The sequence below is a fragment of the Salvelinus namaycush genome, chromosome 5, assembly GCF_016432855.1.
Source record: "Salvelinus namaycush isolate Seneca chromosome 5, SaNama_1.0, whole genome shotgun sequence".
NCBI classification, from domain to species: Eukaryota; Metazoa; Chordata; class Actinopteri; order Salmoniformes; family Salmonidae; genus Salvelinus; species Salvelinus namaycush.
In genome coordinates, this window is record NC_052311.1 from 29,412,952 (window position 1) to 29,435,194 (window position 22,243).

The 22,243-nt window shown below is 41.6% G+C and overlaps 1 protein-coding gene across 1 annotated transcript in view; it reads left to right on the forward strand.

Moving 5' to 3' along the window:
- Positions 1-8,836, forward strand: part of spock1 (SPARC (osteonectin), cwcv and kazal like domains proteoglycan 1) — a 254,755-nt gene extending 245,919 nt beyond the window's left edge. The window contains exons 11-12 of the mRNA XM_038992558.1: positions 6,751-6,888; positions 8,248-8,836. Of these exons, the coding sequence (XP_038848486.1) occupies positions 6,751-6,888; positions 8,248-8,444 (335 nt within the window). The 3' untranslated portion in view covers positions 8,445-8,836. The remainder of the gene's footprint in view (positions 1-6,750; positions 6,889-8,247) is intronic.
- Positions 8,837-22,243: the final 13,407 nt, after the last annotated feature.

Sequence of the window (22,243 nt, forward strand, 5' to 3'; positions counted from 1 at the left end):
ACAAAACAACAAACGAACGAACGTGAAGCTATACTACGACAAGTGCAGACACAGGCAACTTACGTAATGACATAGACAATATGTTATGCTGATGAATGAGGACCCAAAAGCGACGTAATAGTAACAGAGTCTTTATTCCAGTAATAAACAAATAATGATTCTCCTGGATATTATCAATGGTCAAATCCTCTCGTCAATAGAGAGGAACGACTGGAGACGCGACCACAGACTGCAGGTCGCTTCAGGAAGGCACTGGCCGTAGCTGACATAGACACCTGCTCACACGCAGCATCTGAAGAAGGCAAAGAACACGACAGGGCGGAACAAGGACACAGGAACAGCAAACATCAAACAAGAATCCGACCAGGCAGAAGCGGAAAACAGAGGGAGAAATAGGGACTCTAATCAGAGGGCAAAATAGGGGACAGGTGTGAAAGAGTAAATGAGGTCGTTAGGAGAATGAGAAACAGCTGGGAGCAGGAACGGAACGATAGAGAGAGAAAGAGGGAAAGAACCTAATAAGACCAGCAGAGGGAAGCACAGGGACAAGACATGAAGATCAAAGACAAAACATGACACAATAACCCACAACCCACAATACAAAACAGACTACCTAAATATGGTTCCCAATCAGAGACAACACAAAACACCTGCCTCTGATTGAGAACCATGTCAGGCCAAACTAGAAAACCCCACATAGAAACAGACAACATAGAACTGCCCACCCCAACTCACGCCCTGACCATACTAACTAAAGACAAAACAAAGGAAAATAAAGGTCAGAACGTGACACACGCAGTATTTTTGTTTCGTTTTTTTAATTAGACAGGCCATCCAATAGACGAGTATCAGGTTTATAATAACATACAGTCGCCAAGCTATTCTCAAAAAGGAGCTCAAGGGCATTGTTTCAAAATATACCTTTTTTTAATCACGGTTTCACAGGTGCGTTCAAATTTGCGAAAAAATATATCTTCTGTTTAATTCTGTTGTATTCCATTGTCTTACTACAGCTCAAATGTAGGTGTGACTGTGATTCAAGCACTGGATTATGAGCCATCTTGTTTGCTAAATGAACCAATTAAATAGGCAGTATCATGGTGCATATAGCCATAGAAGCACAGTGACCCATCATAAATCCATTTAATACACCATCACAAAGAAATTGATAATTTTGTTTAGGCAGGTCTTAAGAAACATTATTGTGTGATAAAAAAAAAATATATATATATATAGCTGCGAGTAGCAATGAACGGGGTTCACGGGATGACAGAAAAGACACAAGATCAATTGTATAACAAAGCAAGCAGTCTATCATGTAGTAACTATCTTCCTTCATGTGCAATCAGTTACATCATTACCATGTTTATCTCTCAACACCACAAGGTCGACGCAAGGTACCTTTATTCTAGTGCTGTAGGTTGGCTCTTTGAACGCAGGTAATCATTCTCAAAGTCATTACTTAATGTATTGAGTTTATTTGCCAATTATGGGGTCAATTTGACTAATGTTAAGATTGGGAAATATTCCCGGTGTTTTTTTTCACAATATTTCAGGTTGTTCATCTGCATAATTAAATCGAACATTAATTTGTCCACCTGATCAATAGCTATTGCTCTAGTATCCTATGGTGCCACCGGTGCCAATGACATCTATAGTGCCACCAACTGGTCTGGTGCAGCCATCTGAGCTAGCACTGTTCCAACGACCGCAGCGAGGCCCAGCAGTATGCCGAGGCCAATCAGATCCGATTTCTTTGCATTATATTAGGCCTACACGCTCTTACACCAAACAAAGGTCATGTAAATGATAACAGTAGGCGACAATGTACAGCACGATAAAGCAGTGCCATATACAGTCAAGTGAAAGAAAAAGGACAAATGAACATCGGCCTACGGTTGTTGTCAGACTCACAGCACAAGGTGACGGAGCTTGGTGTTGAACATTGAAATGATATCATCATAATCTGAGGACTCGGTCAGTTCTCGTTCCAAGGAGAGCGGTGACAAATTGTTCAGGCGGCCTGTGAGCCTGGATAATTGACAGTGTAGGATAGACGTTATACAGCGCAGCTGGTGATAGGCAGAGTGGTGAAGGCTCTCAGAAGCCTGTTCATGTTCGGAAACGTCTTCGGGGCAGATGTCGAGCGCCTCGATGAGAGATGGATAGGGCTAACCCTCATGTAGCTTCCGTTTAAGCTGTTGTACAAAAACAGAAATAGCGTCATGGGTACTGGGTGGCTGTATCGCTGTCATTTGACCAAATTAGTCTGATTGGTGCAGGCCTTCTTCATTATGACGCATGAAATCGACTGTTGAGTTCCATAAGTTGTATATTCAATACCTTGTTCCATAATGCCTGTAAATCCAATTGCTCCTGATGGGGACTGCTTTCCCCACTGTAGATGTAACATGCGAGTCCACAAACCTTGCTGGAGGTTTTTTGTTTCGGAAACTGGTAACATCCTGGGTGTGGATATCATTTTTGACCATCAAATCATCTGTAAGCTTAACGATTTTATTGAAATCCCCTTTAGAATTGTCTCTGAATGTACTGAAACGGTCTTTAAGGCCCGAGATTAGATCGATGGAATCAACGATTGCCACCAGGGGTCTCTTCAAAGTGTTGAAGTCCAGAACAGACTATGGGTAACACACAGTACTACATAGAGCCATGACTACATGCAACTCTCTTCCACATCAAGTAAATCAAGCGAGCAGTAAAATCAGATTTTAAAAAACGGATAAAACAACACGTCACGGCACAACGCGGACTTTGAAGAGACACACACGCACACACACGCACAAACACGCACTCCACACACACACACACACACTGTAATTTTGTGGTATTGTGGATTTTATATCGACCCCATTTGGGTCCCGCTTTAAATTACGTTCAGCTTATAAAGGCTCCATAAAGCCTTCATAAGCACTACATAAATGTGTTACAAAGTTTCTATAACCTGATGTCATGAGTTGTACAGGGTTCATAAATGTGGCATAACTGTGTGACTTAACACACGAGGTCGAATATGATATAAACATGTGCTTTATAGAAGGTGACATGTTGGGTTGACATGAAGGTGACATGACGGTCTGGTGGACCAACACATTAAACTTGGCCTTCATTAGTTAGGGTTAGGTTTAAGATCACATTTTAAGAAGATAAATTGTGGAAATAGGCAGGGTTTAGCCATAAGTGTGACTTTTTTACTGTGTTAACCCTCCTGTTGTGTTCGTTTCATGTTAATACATTCTGTGTTCCCGGTCCAAAATGACCGCCCATTATCGTTGATTATAAATCCATAATAATACATATACTATTACCTAATGTTGTGTTAGATCTTTTTATCAACTTAAGTTCTTGTGAACATTACAAGTTTTGAACTTCTTTTTGCGATTTATGGCCTGTAGGTCTCATTGACCTGAGCTCATACTACTCTTTTTGAGTAAAAAAAGCATAATGTATGGATTTTTTTGACTATAACAAATACTCAGATGAAACATATTGTGCTATTTATCACAGACTACTTTGTGTCAAAGTTTAACAAGGACTCTCTCCTCACCAGTGTCATGATCAAGGATATGATCAAGAGCCTCACATACAGTATATCGTTTGGTCATTGTGCTGCCACAGAATGAATTGTGAGCAAGGCCTCAAAAAGCTTTATATACCAGAGCTGCGAGAAAAGTTCTATATATTATTGAAGCAATGTTGCGATTGTTTGTGAGACTGCCAACAGGTGTTGTTCCCGTGGGGGAAAGATTATATTGGGGAAAGGTTCCCATGGGGGTTGCCATGGAAGCCAAGAGGGTGTGTGTGTGTGTGTGTGTGTGTGTGTGTGTGTGTGTGTGTGTGTGTGTGTGTGTGTGTGTGTGTGTGTGTGTGTGTGTGTGTGTGTGTGTGTGTGTGTGTGTGTGTGTGTGTGTGTGTGTGTGTGTGCTCAAACACACACGTATATAGGGGTCTGGGAGAGGAAGTGTGTCCATCTGATGAATGGGCATGTGCCTGAACTCAATTTTATACACTAATTGTAGTCTCACCCATTCATTTCTAATGACCGGTCATTTTTGACCGGCAACACCACAGGTGTACAAAGTTAAATAAAACACCCAAAATGTAATGAAAATCATCTAAATGTATTCTGTGTGTTCAGATGCTCTGTGTGGACAAGTCATGGAACCTTATGACAATCAGATTAAATGAACTACATTTTTCAGAGAGAACTTGTAAATCGGTCCAATTTGACCGGAACACAGCAGGAGGGTTAACTAGTGATGATGACAAATACTTTACAAATACTGCATGTTGGTTCCAACCTTAAAAGTAACAACAAAGAAAGTTAGCAGGTATGTTAGGAAATGCCTTTGTACCACCATCTGGATGAGGGCATTTACGTATGTGCTGCACTAGAAACTCTAAATGGGGAGATGGGAAACTCCATTTGATTAATATTATTATATTCCTCTTTCATTTACAAATCTCATGACTTGATTATGAGACGTGGCTGTATCTAAGGGGATTTTTATTTAGCTGAGCCCGTTAGCTAGCTAAATTTCGGCTATCTAGCAATTGCTGTGTAGTCACCAAAATTATTTGAAAGAATGACTGAGGTAGCTACAGTATGTAATCTAACTCAACACAACTACTACAAACTAATTTAAATTACAATAAATAAATGTTAACTTACTTGTTTTTCGCTGTCCGGTGGCACCACAATTGGGCATTTGATTTGCAAACTCATCACATTAACAGCATCTTGTCACCAACACTAAAAAAAGTACTTCCGGGTCACAGAATTTCTGAAATTTCCTAAATAAAGTCCTCCACATAATAGTATAAAAGTATCAACAACATGTTTTTATTAATTATATGAAAAAGAATTGTCTAAACATTAACAATGATTCATATTTGTTCATATTTAAGTGACATTTGCATTAAATGTGGGTTTTAAAACATGTTCAATGTCATATAAATGCCCCCAGTGCGAAGCACTATGTGTAATACATATTGGCTTATAGAACAAAAACTATTTTGGGTGCCGCAATAAAATTAATGTAAGGAGTTCTCAGTAAGGTCTGTAGAATATATATATCGTGACCTTTTACTCCAGCCATTCCATTGGCGGCCACAATGCGAGTACATAATCATCACATGTGCGATTACTGTGCTACAGAAAACCCTCAAACCAAACAACAGTGCAGGGCATGCATACTGAATTAAAGGGCAACTACACACAAACATCTAAGTTTCTTAGATTTTTCACAGACCTCAAAAGTCAACTCCTGATGTGGTTAAAGCATTGTTGTGAACACAGAAAATGAAATGTTGTTGTTTTTCTATTTAAAAAAGTGTGACAAAACTTGGGGAAAACCTGAAAAAATTGGGGAAATCGAAAACCTGGAAAAACAAAACAGAGAATGGAATTTGGATGAAGGCAAACAATGTTGAAGGGATTTTAAAAAGCCTCACCAATGCATTTTGGGGGAAGTTGAGGTCAGGTCCAATATTTACTATGCACCAAATAGGGAAAGAAGTTGGGTCATCCTAGAAATGTTTTAGTGATATAATATATAACATTTAGCAGACGCTTTTATCCAAAGCGACTTTTTTTACGTATGGGTGATCCTGGGAATCGAACCCAATATCCTGGCGTTGTAATGCTCTACCAAGATGCATGACAGGGAAAGAAATGCTTTGTGAAGCCTCAATTTAATATGATTTATAAGGCCTTTATCAAGCAGTGCTTATGCCACCTTTTATAAAGCACAGGTTTATGTCATATTTGACATAGTGGGTTATGTCACATTTGACATTCGTTGTTATGTCACACAGTTATGCCACATTTATGAACCCTTTATAAAGCATGACATACGGTTATAGATGATTTGTAACACATTAATGTAGTCTTTATGAAGGCTTTATGAAGCCTTTATAAGCTGCATGTCATTTAAAGCGGAACCTAAATGGGGTCATAATAGCATAATAATGTCTTTGGCTTTGTGTTTGGCTGTGATGTAATTGTTTTAACCCTGTTTGGACCCAAGGACGAGTAGATGCCAGGGGAGCCTAATAAATATAAAAAACAAAATATCAAATGCTCCAAAATTATTTTCTGTACGCGGTCTCTTGTTTGATTTTTTTTTACAGTGAGCTTTGTTCGGCCATTTTACTTGTTTTTGTTAGCCAAGTTGGCTCGTGAGTTTTTGCTAGCTAGTTAACGGTGAGTCGCCTACACAGTGTAACCTAGCCTACACAGTGATAACTGCTGTTTACTGCACATGGTATCAGTGTGGAATGACACATGCCAGAACCCGTCCATTATTTTCCAATTGCATGTTTTGGCCAGTGCTTGGACTGAAATAGGTGACGGTACTCATTGTGGGTGCTGTTACTGTTTATATTTATGTGCAGGAACTCTGCAATACTTTTGAGCTAATATTCTATAGGAAGTGCAGGGACTCAAGCAGAATAAAATTTGAGGTGCCGGTACGCAGTTCCCGTGATCTACTGCCCAAATCAAGTACTGTGTTTAGGTAAAAAAAAAAAAAAAAAAAAATATTGTCTGGAACACTGACAAGTAGAGAATAATAATAAAAAAAGAACTCAACCTGATTTGGTGGGCCTGGGCCAACCAGGCCCATTCATGCCTACGCGCCTGTGTCAATCTCTTTATCTCTGACACAATCTCTCCCTCTCTCTCCCTCACTACACACTCTCCCTCCCTCCCTTCCTTTCTCTCTCTAGGGGCCTATATTCCACGCTGTTCTGAGGAGGGTTACTTTAAGTCAACCCAGTGTCATGGCAGTACTGGACAGTGTTGGTGTGTGGACAAATACGGCAACGAGATCGCCGGCTCCAGAAAACAGGGCAACCCCACCTGTGGTAAGGCCCATCAGTCAACACACACACACACACAACCAACACACAATCATGTACACAAGCACGTATAACCAATATTCGTACTCTATGTACCAGAGCTGGCTTCAAACACTATTTTGAATCATTCCAAATACTGAATATGTGTTTGATTGAGCTTGTCTGGCTTAATGGACCAATAGAAAAGCACCAAAACTGAAGATCTCGCCGAACTGGCACTCCAGGCAGGCTAGAGCAAATGCTCAAACTATTTGAAAGATTTCACATAGTATGTGAACCCAACATAACATTTCTAACACATTTTCGCACAAGCAAGCACACACACACACACACACACACACACACACACACACACACACACACACACACACACACACACACACACACACACACACACACACACACACACACACACACACACACACACACACACACACACACCTCCAGCATTCTCTTTACAATGTGTCCCATCTGTCTCTATGAGTGTGCTCTGTGATACAGGTGTTGCTGTGTGTGTGCGTGTGTTATCTAGGTCTGTGTAATCTGGGGTGCTGGAGGCAGCGAGCTCGCTGAGTCTTTCTTTAAAGATACCACTGAAGCATGCGGGGAATCTCAATGACAAGGTCTCTGTTCTGTTAGAGACTTTTTACGGCGCAAATGTGTCTCCCCTGAAAACAATACTCCCCAGGCCTTTTAGAGGAACAGACGATACCTTTGTCATGTTGTTGTTGTTTGTGGAGTGTGTTGGGCATTTGCATGTACTCCTATCTCTGAAGCGTAGTTCCATTTTACAAGGAGACTGATCTGCTCTGACAATTGCCAGACTGAACGTTGGTGTGGTAAACCCTGCTGCTAATAGAAGCTGTGTAATCACCCAGACAGACCTGAGAACAGCCTGTGAAGTCTTATCTATCTATAGCTGAATGTCTCTGGCTACCTCTGATTCGCTGCTCATGTATTTGGGATTCAACAGTGTTCCTTTGAAAGGTTTCATGCTTTGAGATGGTGAGCTGGGATAAAGTAGAGCTCAGGCTCACACGGACCACTGGAAGAAGAGGACGTTATTTACACTCATCGTGCATTGTGCTGTCGGAATAGCACGTCTCGATTAAAGGAAGCTGTATGTGGATTGGTTTGTTTGTCTGCTTGTTTGTCGGTCTGTCTGTCAGTCTGTCTGTAGGTCTGGCTGTCGGTCTGTCTGCCTTTCTCAGCCGTATTTTGTCTCTCTTTCTCTGTCTTTCAGTTTCTGACTCTCTGCCTGCCTACCTGTCTCTCTCTTTGTTACCTATCTGTCTGTCTCAATATCTAACCTGTCTGTCTCTCTGTCTTTGTCTCTAACCTGTCTATCTCCCTGTCTCTGTGTAGAGGAGGACCAAGAGACATCGGGGGATTTTGGCAGCGGGGGTGGTGTCCTTCTCCTTGACGACCAGGAGGAGGAGCCACCTCGGAGTGGGAGGAGCCGGCAGAAGCAGAGGCGGGGCCGGATCCATCCCAGAGGGGCCATCGAGGATGACGAGGACGAGGAAGATGACAAAGATGACGAGATTGGCTACGTCTGGTAGCTCTGCCCCCACCTGCTCTCCTATCAACCAACCAGGGACTCCCGTTAACTCTGCACAGACCTGAAGCCATTCCAGCATCTCCTTCGTCCCACCCCCTACCCCTCAGCATCAGTCCATGTCCAACTGACTTTTCCTTCCTCTTGTTCATACCTTCATTGAAGCTTTCTCTTCGTTAATCCCGTCCTACTCAACCTTTATATAACGTGTCCACCTCCTACTCTCCTTCAGATAATGGAGACCTATTAAATTCAAACAAAGACTATTTTATTGTGTTTCCCTTTGCTTCAACTGTCCCCAAACCCTTCAATATTTGACTGACACCGATTGCTATAGCCTCGTTCTCTCTCTCTTGCTCTCTCATCTCCCCTTTCTCTCTCTTTATCTGCCTGTGTTTCTGGGAGTTTTGTGTCTGTCTTTGAGGCCATAGACACATTGATGTAAATACATTCATAACAGGAAGGCGAGATTCTACAGTATGTTCCGTTCCCTGGCCCTTCTGTCAGAGGCTGTTCTCCTGTTTGTGTTTCACTCGTGTCCTCCCTCCTCATGTTCTAGAATACCATATTCTCGGGTTCCAGAATACTCTATAGGCTCTTTGCTTGAGAATATTGTTCTGGCTGTTATTGAATGTTCCAGGATGTCCTAGAATCAGCAAGAGTGATTGTGTTTTTTTTGCATGTTCCCCTACTACGCCCCATGCTGAAGACATGTTTGGGTAGCCAGATATGTAACCCAGAGTATACACATTTAGTTTGGTTTATTTGGTGACAATGCCCACATTCGCTGCTGCAGCGCTCTCTTTCTCTTATTACCGTGCAAACCTCCTCTAATGTAGCTTTTAGAAGTTTAAAACTACGTTGTGAGCCACTAACTGAATAGCAACCTCTGTCTTCAGCTTGAAAGTTCAAAACATATATATTGTTTTTCCATTAATTTGATGATAATTTTTTTTTTTAAACAGTTTTGTACTTTGGTTCAGGTTGGAGACGAGCACTTTGTCTGTGGAATTTCAGATCAGAGAAATCCTACAAAGTACCCAGGCGCCATTACTCTGACCTTTTTCAAACCTCCACAAACCAGCCTGCAGCTTTTGAGACGGACAAATATATTTTTCTTTCATTTTAACGGTTTGCTTTGATTTTTTTTGTTACTAAAAGCAGCAGGAGTTTAAAAAATAATGTTTTACCATGATAGTTTTGTTTGTCGTAGAGTTTGATTTCTGTAGCCATTGGTTTGTATTGTTGACATAAGAAGTGAAATATTCTAGCTATAGTATAGCTTCTATTTTAAATTAGTTCCTGCTTTATTTCAGAATATTTCGGGTTGCAGTCAAGTGAGGTCAGTTATCGTAATGTATCTACCCCACAGACCCAGATGAGATAGGCGTAACCCATAAGACGGGCTTATGAACAGTTATAAGCGTTACACTGGTACAGTATAAGCACACACACACAATGCTTAGTGACATTTCACTTTGATAATGACAGGCCTTGGATGGTTGGACGCATATATTCACAGGTCTGAGCCGGGCACTATATGCTTCATTGGGCTTGTGATGCAGCGTAATGATACATTGCTTTTGCGTGCTTCGGCCAGTGGGAAGCGATCTTGAACAGATTTTTTATTCACGTGTGAGAGTCTTTTGTGATTGACACTTTGGTCCATATAGCACAAACAACAGCTCTACAGAATAGACGTCTGAGCTCTTCTACTCTTCAGCAACACTGATGTTTTCCAAGTGTAGTTCCAGGCAGGCACACAGCTAATTAGAAAACAGTCTATCACGACCAAACCCTGCTTGCTCACTTTACAAATCTCACTCTCTCGCTCTCTTCCTCTGCTACCTCTCTCACAGCCTCTCACTCCCCCCTCCCTCTCTCTCTCTCGCACATCTTTACTTTCTTTCTGTCACTCGCTTATTTTCCCTCTTTCTCTCGCTCCCTCTCCCCTCTCTCTCACTATCTCTCTCTGCGCTCTGTTTTTCACGCTGGTGGAATGCATGAGTGAGTTTTACAGCCGTGGCGCTCCTCTCGCTCCTCTCGCTCCTCTCATTCATCTAATTTCCCTTATTTTGGTTTTTATAGTTCGGAGTCGACACCCGTTGAGTCGGCCTTTCATCTCATTCTTCTCCCAGAGGAGCCTGGGAAATCTGGGGACAGGAAGAGGAACTCGGGATGAAAGTGATGCTTTTGGGTTCGGGGCTTTTTTTTCTCCTTCCCTCAAATCTCTCTCCCTTTCTCTAATCCCCATCCTCCATTTTTGGTCTCTGTCCTTATTGCGCTCCCTTTTCTCCCTTCTTCAGTCCACTCCTTATCCCTTTCTCTCATGCCCACGCTCATATACAGTATATCTGTGTATTTACTAAAAACTGATGGGTGATTTCTCCCTCTGTCCATTAATCAATCGGTTGGTCCTTTCAGATCACAACATTAACTCATCTAGTCACAACTGATCACTGCATCACAGTGACCTCTGACCCTGATATTGATTGGTTGTTTGTTTATCACGTCAATAGCATGCATGATGACCCTTTTGTGTTTTGTCCCTTTGCATCTTCAACTCTGACCTCTGTGTGTATATCAGCCAGAGAGACAATAAACCTCCCGCTAACACAATACACATACGCGAACACACACACACACACACACACACACACACACACACACACACACACACACACACACACAGACTGTAACATACTTGTAACACGTGTGTATTAAGTCATCTCTTGCTGTAGCAGTGTAAGGCCTCTTCTTTTGATTCTGCAATCAACTTGCCCTTGACCTTTGCCCTCTCATGATGTCATAACTGACCCTTGCCCTGTCCTGATGTCACTGCTGTCCCTCGCTTGCCTGGCCTGCTTGTGTACATAGCTGAGTAACCCTCCCTCTGTTTGGCCCTAGTCACTCAAACGTCTACAGAAGCGGAATTACATGCAATCCCAAGGTCCTTTGCTGTTGCTGAAATGTCCTCAGATACACACACGCACATACACTCCCCTATGTATTTATTTGGACAGTGAAGCTAAAATGTTTAGTTTGGCTCAATACTCGCTATTTGGATTTGACATCAAATGTTTTATATGTGGCGACAGTACAAAATGTCAGCTTTTATTTTAGGCCATTTTCATCCACATCTATTTTACTGTTCAGAAATGTAAGTATGCTATGTATATAGTCCCCCCCATTTGAAAATGGCATAAGTATTTGGACAAATTCACTTGTAGTGTATGAGATTTAGTCAAAAGTTTGGTATTTGGTCCCATGTTCCTAGCACTCAAGCCCCAGGTTTGTTGGATGCATTTGGCGGTTGACTTTGGTTGTGTTTCGTGTTATGTTGTGCTCAATAGAAATGAATGGTAAATAATGTATTGTGTCATCTTGGAGTCACTTTTATTGTAAATTAGAAGAGAATATGTTTCTAAACGCTAAACGCTACATTAACGTGGATGCTACCGTGATTACGTATAATCATGAATGAATAATGATGAGTGAGAAAGTTACATAGGTGTAAATATCATACCCCCCCCCCCAAAAAAAATGCTAACGTCCCCTGTTATTAGTAATGGAGGATAGCATGTGTTGGGGGTATAATCTTTGTGCATCTCAAGCTTTCTCACATCATTATTCCCGTTGAATTTGTCCAAATACTTATGACACTTTCAAATGGGGGGACTATATACATAAAGTGCGTTCATTTTTAGACCAGTGACACATTTTTAAACAGTAAAACTGATATGTATGAAAATACCGTCAAATAAAATGTGTCATTCTGTAATGTCGCCGCATATAACACATTTGATTTGAAATCCAAAATGATGGAATTGTCCAAATAAATACGTAGGGGAGTGTACAAGCGCACACACACTCACTCACACACACACACACACACACACACACACGATACAGTTTTACGACGCTAGTTCAAACACACACATAAATGGCCATGTTTGCAAAAGTCTTCTTTGTTAATTCTATATATTTTTTACTTTGTAAAGAGAAAAAATGACTAATGTTAAAGGGTAATATATTGCCGTGTGAAGGCACTGTGGCTTTGTCCAGTTGCAGACTGAGGTGTGTAAATCGATTGTCCTTAATGTAGCTAGACTCCAGAAGCTCTTTCCATAGAAGCATAGTGCAGTGAGTTTTAGAGTGTCTTATTTTCCCCCTTCTGAAGTTATAATGGAATGTTGATGTTATGGGCTGAAAATACCTTTATTTTATTGTAACAGTTCCACAATGTTTGTCTGAATAAATTTAAGTCTGTCCTGTCCTGTACTTTCTCTTTGTGTGCGTCTTATTTAAATGTTGTAATTTGTGCTGGACGCACAAACATACAGTGCCTTCAGAAATTCACACCCCTTGACTTTTACCACATTTTGCTGTGTTACAGCCTGAATTTAAAATAGATTCAATTGAGATTTTGTGTCACTGGTCTACACACAATACCCCATAATGTCAAAGTGGAATTATGTTTTTAGATATTTTTACTAACTAATTAAAAATGAAAAGCTGCAAGAATTTGCTTAACAAGTCACATAATAATTGCATGGACTTATTCTGTGTGCAATAATAGTGTTAAACATGATTTTTGAATGACTACATTATCTCTGTACCCCCCACACATACAATTATCTGTAATGTCCCTCAGTCGAGCAGTGAATTTCAAACACAGATTCAACCACAAAGACCAGAGAGGTTTTCCAATATCTTGCAAAGAAGGACACCTATTGGTAGATGGGTAAAAAGAAAACAAGCAGAGACTGAATATCCCTTTGAGCATGGTGATTAATTACACTTTGGATGGTGTATTAATACACCGAGTCACACAAAGATACAGGCGTACCAAACTGAGTTACCAGAGAGGAAGGAAACCGCTCAGGTATTTCAACATGAAGCCAATGGTGACTTTAAAACAGTAACAAAGTTGAATGGATGTTATAAGAGAAAACTGACGGATAGATCAACAACATTGTAGTTAATCTTCAATACTAATCTCAATGACAGAGTGAAAAGAAGGAAGCCGGTACAGAATATGCTTCCTGTTTGCAATAAGGCACTAAAGTAAAACTGTAAAAAATGTGGCAAAGAAATTAGATGTATGTCCTGAATACAAAGCACTATTTTGGAGCAAACGATAAAATAAACAGAATAGAGCTAAGCACAGGCAAAATCCTAGAGGAAACCTGGTTCAGTCTGCTTTCCAATAGACCCTGGGAGAGAAATGCACCTTTCAGCAGGACAATAACCTAAAACACAAGGCCAAATATACACTGTAGTCGCTTACGACATTGAATGTTTCCGAGTGACCTAGTTACAGTTTTGACTTGTTTTGGCTTGAAAATCTATGGCATGACTTGAACATTGATTGCTGTCTAGCAATGATCCAACATCCAGCTCGACAGAGCTTGAATAATTAAAACAATTAAATGTGCAAATATTGTACAATCCAGGTGTGCAAAATTCCTCGAGACTTACCCAGAAAGACTCACGGCTGTAATCTCTGCCAAAGGTTTCTGTATTTCATTTTCAACAAATGTGGCAAACATTTCTAAAAACATGTTTCACTTTGTCATTATGGCGTATTGTGTGTAGATGGTTGGGTAAGAAATTCATTTTGAATTCAGGCTGTAACACAACAACATTTGGAATAAGTCAAGGGGTATAAATACTTTCTAAAGGCGCTGTAAACACACACATACACATACACACACACGTACACACAGACATTCCTGCAGACATACCCAATCACAGCTGCATCGTCAAAATGAGTGTGCGTGTAGGCATGCATATGACACGTACTCACTCACTCAGTCCCTCACTCACACGCTCACGCATACATGAGCCTCACATTTATGCCTATAACAAGTCGTATAGGGGTTTTCGGAGTTGTGTTATTGCGTTCTACATAGCTTATCCTTCCTCCAAAGGCAAATGGACTATATTGATGTGTCCCAGTGCCATCAGTCAAAGTTAACTCCCCTCATCAGACATGCCTTTGTCTTCATCTAACACGCTATATTAAATCTATTGATTTGATAATGTTCTTTTTGTACTCAATGTGATTCATGCAGCTGGAGGGAAATCAATTTCTCAGTCTCTTTCCCTCTCCATCTTGCTCCATCTCTTCTGTCCTCTACTTCCTATCATTGTATCTCTCTGAGTCTGTTATGATTGTGGCTTTGTCATAGTGATTTCTGACTTGGTTAGGGCTGTGATCTGTGGCTGATGGTGTGGATTGATATAGCTATGAATAAACACTACACATGAGGCACAGATCTAGGGTCAGTCTTCCCTTCTCAAATCCATTTGGGAAAACGCACAATACTGACCTTAGATCAATGTCTGGACCTAAAGTCATCTGGGCCCTGGTCTCTTGTTCAGTGAACGTCATAGAAGCGGAAAACTTTCAAAATACGACCCGCACCAAGACTAAACCGTCTTATCCAGAACTGTAATATTGATGCACACACAACCAATTCTCCCAGGAAATGGGTTCTCAGAGAACTGATATGCCATGGGCTGGGTGGATGCAGATGGTTTGAAATGGCTGAACGCTATTTGTTTCCTACTATTTCCCCTTGCAGACACGAAGCCAAACAAAGACACTCCAGAAGCTCCAGGGATGCTTTCAGGATGATAGGAACATATGGTAATGTGTCTGCTTCCCCCGAGGGACTAGGCAGCAGGCGTTATCAACGAGAGGTGTTGAGATAGCATCAACCACTAGGCTAGGCTTGACAGGGCATGTTGACAGTTGTCAAACCAGCCCCTCATGCAATTGTCATATTCATTAGCTGAGGGGGCTTGATTGTTCCTCCTAAATAAGACGTACTATTCATTGCTCTCTCTCTCTCTCTCTTTACTCTAATGTTAATATTCAGAAATAACTAATCTGCCGTTGCAGTACAGGACGTTGTATTAGGGACGTGCTTGGTTGGTGAAAGGTAAAGGTAAAGGTTAACATAGCATAAATGGCCCATTCTATATATTTAACTTCAACCTGCAACGTTTAAGCAGTTTGGGCCTCTATATCCCCACTAAGCACACCAAACGGTTTCTGTACAAGAGGGTGGACAGTAACTCTCTAGAGATCCCTCATAGGTGAAAGGTGATTGGCTTTCGCCCCATGTCACTCAGCGGTGGAGGCGGGCATTGTTTCCCCGGCTCCCAATTCCCTTTAGGATTGACCCCCATGAAATCCATCATTAAGATAGACTGCATGTCCCATCTTCTTTAAATAGAGGTTATTGGGTTAATCCAGCACATTAATAAACTCTTAATAGCTCTACAGAGTGTGGACATGGAGAAGAGCAGGTACCTCCTCTCGTCTCACCACCTCTCATTGATATTTATGCCGCTCCCGCTCTCCATTCCTGATTAATCCACTTGATATTTGGGTGCAGATCCGTAAATCTCCTGTCTGCCTCTGAGGAGGACGGAGAGAGGAGAAAGAGGGAGTGGTAGAGAGTGTGACAAGAATGTAGACTCAGAGATTAGATGGAAAACACACAGCAAAGCCCCGGCTATGGGCGCCCCAAATCTTAGCATTTCCTAGCAGAAGCAGCAGCAGCAGCACACAAAAGATACTAGCCAGACGCTGCCAGATTTGCTCACAAACACACACACGCGGCAGCTTAATAAGAAGATGTGTATTTAGCGGGGATGCTAGTTATTTAAGTGCTGACGATTATGATCCCCTCTCTGAATGTGGTGGAGAGAGACAGTGAGTCACAGATTAGCATGGGGAAAATAAAACTTCTGCTTAATTCCCTCAGAGGGGTTCAAAGGTTTTCCCTGGCTCTCTGAGAGCTGCGTCTTTACCCTCCAAATGGGACATGAAGTTGTCAGAGGGAGAAAAAAAATTGCCAAGCATTAATGGGGCCCTTTTCTATAACGCCAGAGATTACGAGTCAAATAAATATCAAAGTAATTCAAGATGTATTTGCACAGCTCCGTTTACGCAGTCTTTGATCTTAAGAAAACTAGCTCTCTCAGTCCAACATCAGAATTAGACGTTCGTCTATGTTTCTGAAACATCAAATTTCGAAGTGTTTAAGGTTACGTTTAGGCATTAACTCCGAAATCTTAAGGTTAGGCATTAACTCTGAATGGTTAAGGTAAGGGTTAAAGTTTGGAAAACCTACCTGAAGGCAACAGCGCTCACTGTTGCCCCTAGTGGCCGGTTTCCACGTCATCTCCCGATGTCCTCAGATATGGATGGACGTCGAATACTGACTTGTATCACGGGTGACCTGGTTGCTCAAGAAAGAGGCGGGTCAAGGCTTAATAAACCATGGTGATGGCAATTAGACTGAAGAACTAGCTATGGTTTCATAATTTGCCACATTGAGGCATCAGGGGTGTGTGATCTCCACCATTCAATGGGAAATTCTGAGTCAGAGCTATCAATATGGTTCCCCCTGAGCAATGATCCAAGGTCCGTTTTTGTGTTTGTCCTGCTAATGGATAAGGCCAGGGCCTTTTCACTGGTAGAGCCATCTCTGTCTGCTCCAATGACTGTACTGTGTATGTCTGCTCTCACAGTCTTCTGGGAATCGGGACTAAACTGAATCTGACATTAGTGACAGAGCAGGTGTGGCGTGTGGCACCCCCAAAGCAGCAGCCCTTCCCTTCTGTTCGGGTTGTGTCAAGCACAGTGACGCCCTTGAACACCACAACATCACTCTTTCCTTCCATCCTCTCCCTCCTCCATCCCTCCATCACTCAGCCCCCCTCTAGCAGATTGCCACAGATGGAAAGTGGAGCAGAGCGGACCTGATGGCATCTGTGTGGGGTTGCTCTCGCCATAACCCTTACACACACACACACACTCTCTCTCTCTCTCTCTCTCTCTCTCTCTCTCTCTCTCTCTCTCTCTCTCTCTCTCTCTCTCTCTCTCTCTCTCTCTCTTTCTTTCTTTCTTTCTTTCTTTCTTTCTTTCTTTCTTTCTTTCTTTCTTTCTTTTCTTTCTTTTCTTTCTCTGCCTCCTCAATGACCAGGCACAACTGCACACACAGACGCCATGCAGGCATGGTCAGCCAACCTCTACCTGAAGCTATGGAGTTACCAGAAGTGATATTGTAGGTTACAGTTTCTTCTGGACTTTTAATATCTACTGTACACACAGAACAACATATAGGCTACAGCAGAAATAAATCAGGTCTTATGAGTTTCCTTCTCTTACCTGTCGGATGTTGCAGAATGATATTACTCTGCGATCACTCTGACCCTGGATGATAGAGAATCTGTTGCGTTTGGAAAAATGTAACTTTTCTGACAAGAACACTGAACACAAGGCCGGATGCCTTTCCAGATTACAGCTCTGATTGCAGACAGATAGTGATGAATTGGTGTTTATATTGTACTGAAGCCATTCTGGAGGCAGACTGCCTAGCAAACTGCTGTGTCATTTAATCTCTGTAATATGGGTATCAGGGCAGAGGGGAAATTGGAATGGAATCTTAGAGTATGTGGAGCATAGAGATCCTATTAAATTACAAGAGGGGCTATGTCATCAACCCTCAAAGTTCCAGAATGGGGTAAAAATGGCAGCCATTGTGCTCAGGGAGAAATCCAAAACCAGTCTAATTGGAATGAATGGCAGAAGAGGCATAGGTGATGCATTTCCTGATTTTACTTAAGGAAGAAAATAATAGTAAGTCATGCGATATATCACAAATTGTGTAATAGAAATATTGTCACCTTAAAATATTGTGATATATCGTTATAGATACCGTTTATTAGGGTTTCATACCAATTGTCTCCATAAAATATATGTAAACAGACCATAAATGTCTCAATTCTTCTTTTCTTGGAAATATGCCATGGAAACGCGTGGGGGAAAGATGCTGTTGTGGAAAGATCCTGAATTTCCTCATTGACCCCCAGCAAAATGTGCTTACATTTAGGATATTGTTTTTTGTGCATTTCACACTATGTTGAAGTAAAAATTGGTGTACAATGCCTGTATGTATGTCAACCCCAATACATGTTCATGTCATCAACTGCATTACAGTTAAAAACGACTTTGACTACCAACCATGGCCGGCCTACCGCATTTGAGGCCCCAGGGCACCTACCTCCAGAAAACAGCTAACTTCCTGCATTTTAACACATTTTATGATGGGGCAGAGAGTAAAATGTGCAGTTTTATAATCTTCTACACATTTTGACATGAGGCTGAATGATAATTGTGCAGCTTTAAAGCAAATTTCCTGCAATTCGAAACATTTTGTCATTTTGCACATCAACTTGGTACTGCTACCCTGTGTATACAGCCAAGTTATCAATACTCATTGTGTATTTATTCCTTGTGTTATTATTTTTCTATTATTTCTCTCTGCATTGTTGGGAAAAGCCTGTAAGTAAGCATTTCACTGTTATTTGTTCATATGTTTCTGTTTTTTTGGTTGGGGTCCCCCTGGAGGTTGGGGGCCCCCGGGCCACATGCCCAGCGTGCCCGTTCGGTTATCCGTCCCTGCTACCATCACCAATTTCTCTTTGTTAGCTATGTTACCAACTTATATGGGACTTAGCATTTAGCAGTCACTTCTTCTAAACCTGAAAAGGGACTACTTCAAAATGTTAAGCAGTGAAAACAGCCAAATACATCCACACCTGACTTTAGTAACCACATTGTGGGCCTGTTACAAAACATAAATCATGACGGATTTGAGGAATATCCACTTTGTTCGATCAAATTTGTTGAATGTGTGTAACCTGGTGTCCTTCTTCTATCCCCCACTGGTCTTTGTTGTATTGACTTCTTTACCTCATTTATTGTATGACTGTGGATTGACTGCATTGTTTGAATTGAATGTTGACATATTGGCAGTTAATTTGAAAAATGTATGGCATCATTCAACTAAAGCTGTCTTGCTAGCTAGTTAACAAACATACATTGTTTTACACCATATCTTATCACAGCACTGGCAAACCATCGTTGACCAACTCCCTGACAAAATGGCTGACCTTTGACCCCGTCATAAGAAGGTTCATGTCCATTCTAGTATTTTAATTCCTAATTCTATGATGTGGAGGGGGCAGAGGGCTTGTGTGTGTGTGCGTGCGTGCTTGGATGAGTGTGTTGTGTGTGTGCACGTCATTTTAATTCAACTGAATAGCAGAGCTTAAATTCTGTGATTGAGTGTACAAAACATTAGGAACACCTGTTCTTTCCGTGACATAGACTGACCAGGTGAATCCAGGTGAAAGCTATGATCCTTTATTGATGTCACTTGTTAAATCCACTTAAATAAGTGTAGATGAAGGGGAGGAGACATGTAGAAGAAAGATTTTTTTAAGCCTTAAGACATTTGTGTATGTGTGTCATTCAGAGGGTGATTGGGCAAGACAAAAGTTAAGTGCCTTTGAACAGAATATGGTAGTAGGTGCCAGTTGCACCGGTTGTGTCAAGAACTGCAACGCTGCTGGGTTTTTCACACTCAACAGTTTCCGATGTGTATCAAGAATGGTCCACCACCCAAAGGACATCAAACCAACTTGACACAACTGTTGGAAACATTGGAGTCAACGTCAACATGGGCCAGCATCCCTTTGAAATGCTTTCGTCATATTATAGAGTCCATGACCCGATGAATTGAGGCTGTTCTGAGGGCAAAAGGGGGGTAGAAATATAATTTATGCCAGTAGCACTGTTATGTGTATATGTAACTGGTATAGTACCATTGGTCCTTCTCTAGTGAATCAATGCTGTCATCTAGTGGTAAAAAACTGGGCTTGAATTTAGAATAAATACTGTAGATTTTGTAGAACTTTCAACTCCACATTGCTTATAGATTACTTAATGTATTTATACAATTGACCCTTTGGGCATACTCAATATTCTGAAGAGGAAATTAGAGGCTCCATAATTGACTAAATCTATCATTCCACCAAACAAACTTTGGTAATGTGATATTGTGACTGGTATTTTAGTTTCATGACATTGCTTAGCAATCACGGGGGCCCCACAGGGGTGTGTGCTTAGTCCTTTCCTCTGCTCCCTGTTCTCCCAAGACTGCGTGGCCACGCACCAACAGCATCATCAAGTTTGTTGACGACACAACGGTGGTATGCTTTTTCACAGGTGACGACAATACAGTCTACAGGGAGGAGGTCAATGACAACAACCTCTCCCTCAACGTCAGTAAGACCAAGGAGCTGATCGTGGACTTCAGCAGATGGGGGGGGGGGGGGGGGGGGGGGTCAAGGCTTCAAGTTCCTTGGTGTCCAAATCACTAAGGACTTAAAATGGTCCACACACATGAGTACAGTTGTGAAGACTTGCATCAAGTCTGACACCAACAGGCTACTGAACAGCTTCTATCCCCAACCATAAGACTGCTAAATAGCTAACTAAATGGCTACACAGACTATCTGAGTTGACCCTTGCAATTTATTTTGTTTCTATGCACCCTCACAGGACTCCACACACTCATGCACACCAACACTCCAACACACACACACACACACACACACACACACACACACACACACACACACACACACACACACACACACACACACACACACACACACACACACACACACACACACACACACACACACACACACACACTCTCACTCACTTAATTTGCTCACACACACAGAACATGCACACACATTTATACTGACTCTACACACGCACATACATACATACAATCAACATATACGCTGCTGCTACTCGGTGTATCATATATCCTGATGCCTAGTCACCCTGTACATACACTACATGACCAAAAGTATGTGGACACCTGCTCATCGGACATCTCATTCCAAAATCATGAGCATCAATATGGAGTTGTTCCCCCCTTTGCTGCTATAACATCCTCCACTCTTCTTTGAAGGCTTTCCACAAGATGTTGGAACATTGCTGCGGGGACTTGCTTCCATTCAGCCACAAGAGCATTCAGGCACTGATGTTGGGTGATTAGGCCTGGCTCGCAGTCGGCGTTCCAATTCATCCCAAAGGTGTTTGATGGGGTTGAGGTCAGGGCACTGTGCAGGCCAGTCAAGTTCTTCCACACCGATCTCGACAAACCATTTCTGTATGGACCTCGCTTTGTGCACGGGGGCATTATCATGCTGAAACAGAAAAGCGCCTTCCCCAAACTGTTGCCACAAAGTTTGACAGAATAGTCTAGTATGTCATTGTATGCTGTATAGTTAAGATTTCCCTTCACTGGAACTACGGGGACTAGCCCGAACCATGAGAAACAGCCCTAGACCATTTTCCTCCTCCACCAAACTTTACAGTTGCTCGATTTTATACACCTGTCAGCAACGGTGTGGCTGAAATAGCCGAATCCACTAATTTGAAGGGGTGTCCACATTTTTTTGTATATATAGTGTATCTACCGCTATCACTCCAGTATGCCTGCACATTGTAAATATGGTATTGGAACTGACTCTGTATATAGCTTACTTACTTATCATGTTCTTCTTATTTCTATTTATTGTGTGATTTTGTTCTAACTTATGTTATTTTTAGTACTACAATGATATTGACTACTGCATGGTTGGGTTTAGAGCTAGCAAGAAAGGCATTTCACGTGACATTAAAACGTTAAACTACGTTTTTTCCCCCATCATAGTCACTAAAGAAGTCCAGGAGAACTTTAAATTGAGATGAATAACAAATTATAATTTTGACTACAAATCCCATATAAACCATTTTGAGATATCCCTGCCCATCTTCGTATAATATTGAATCACTCCAATCACCGTATAGATATCCATGATCAACATGGAGTTTTGACCAACCAGAAATTTACCTCAGTGTTTCTACGTTTCCAG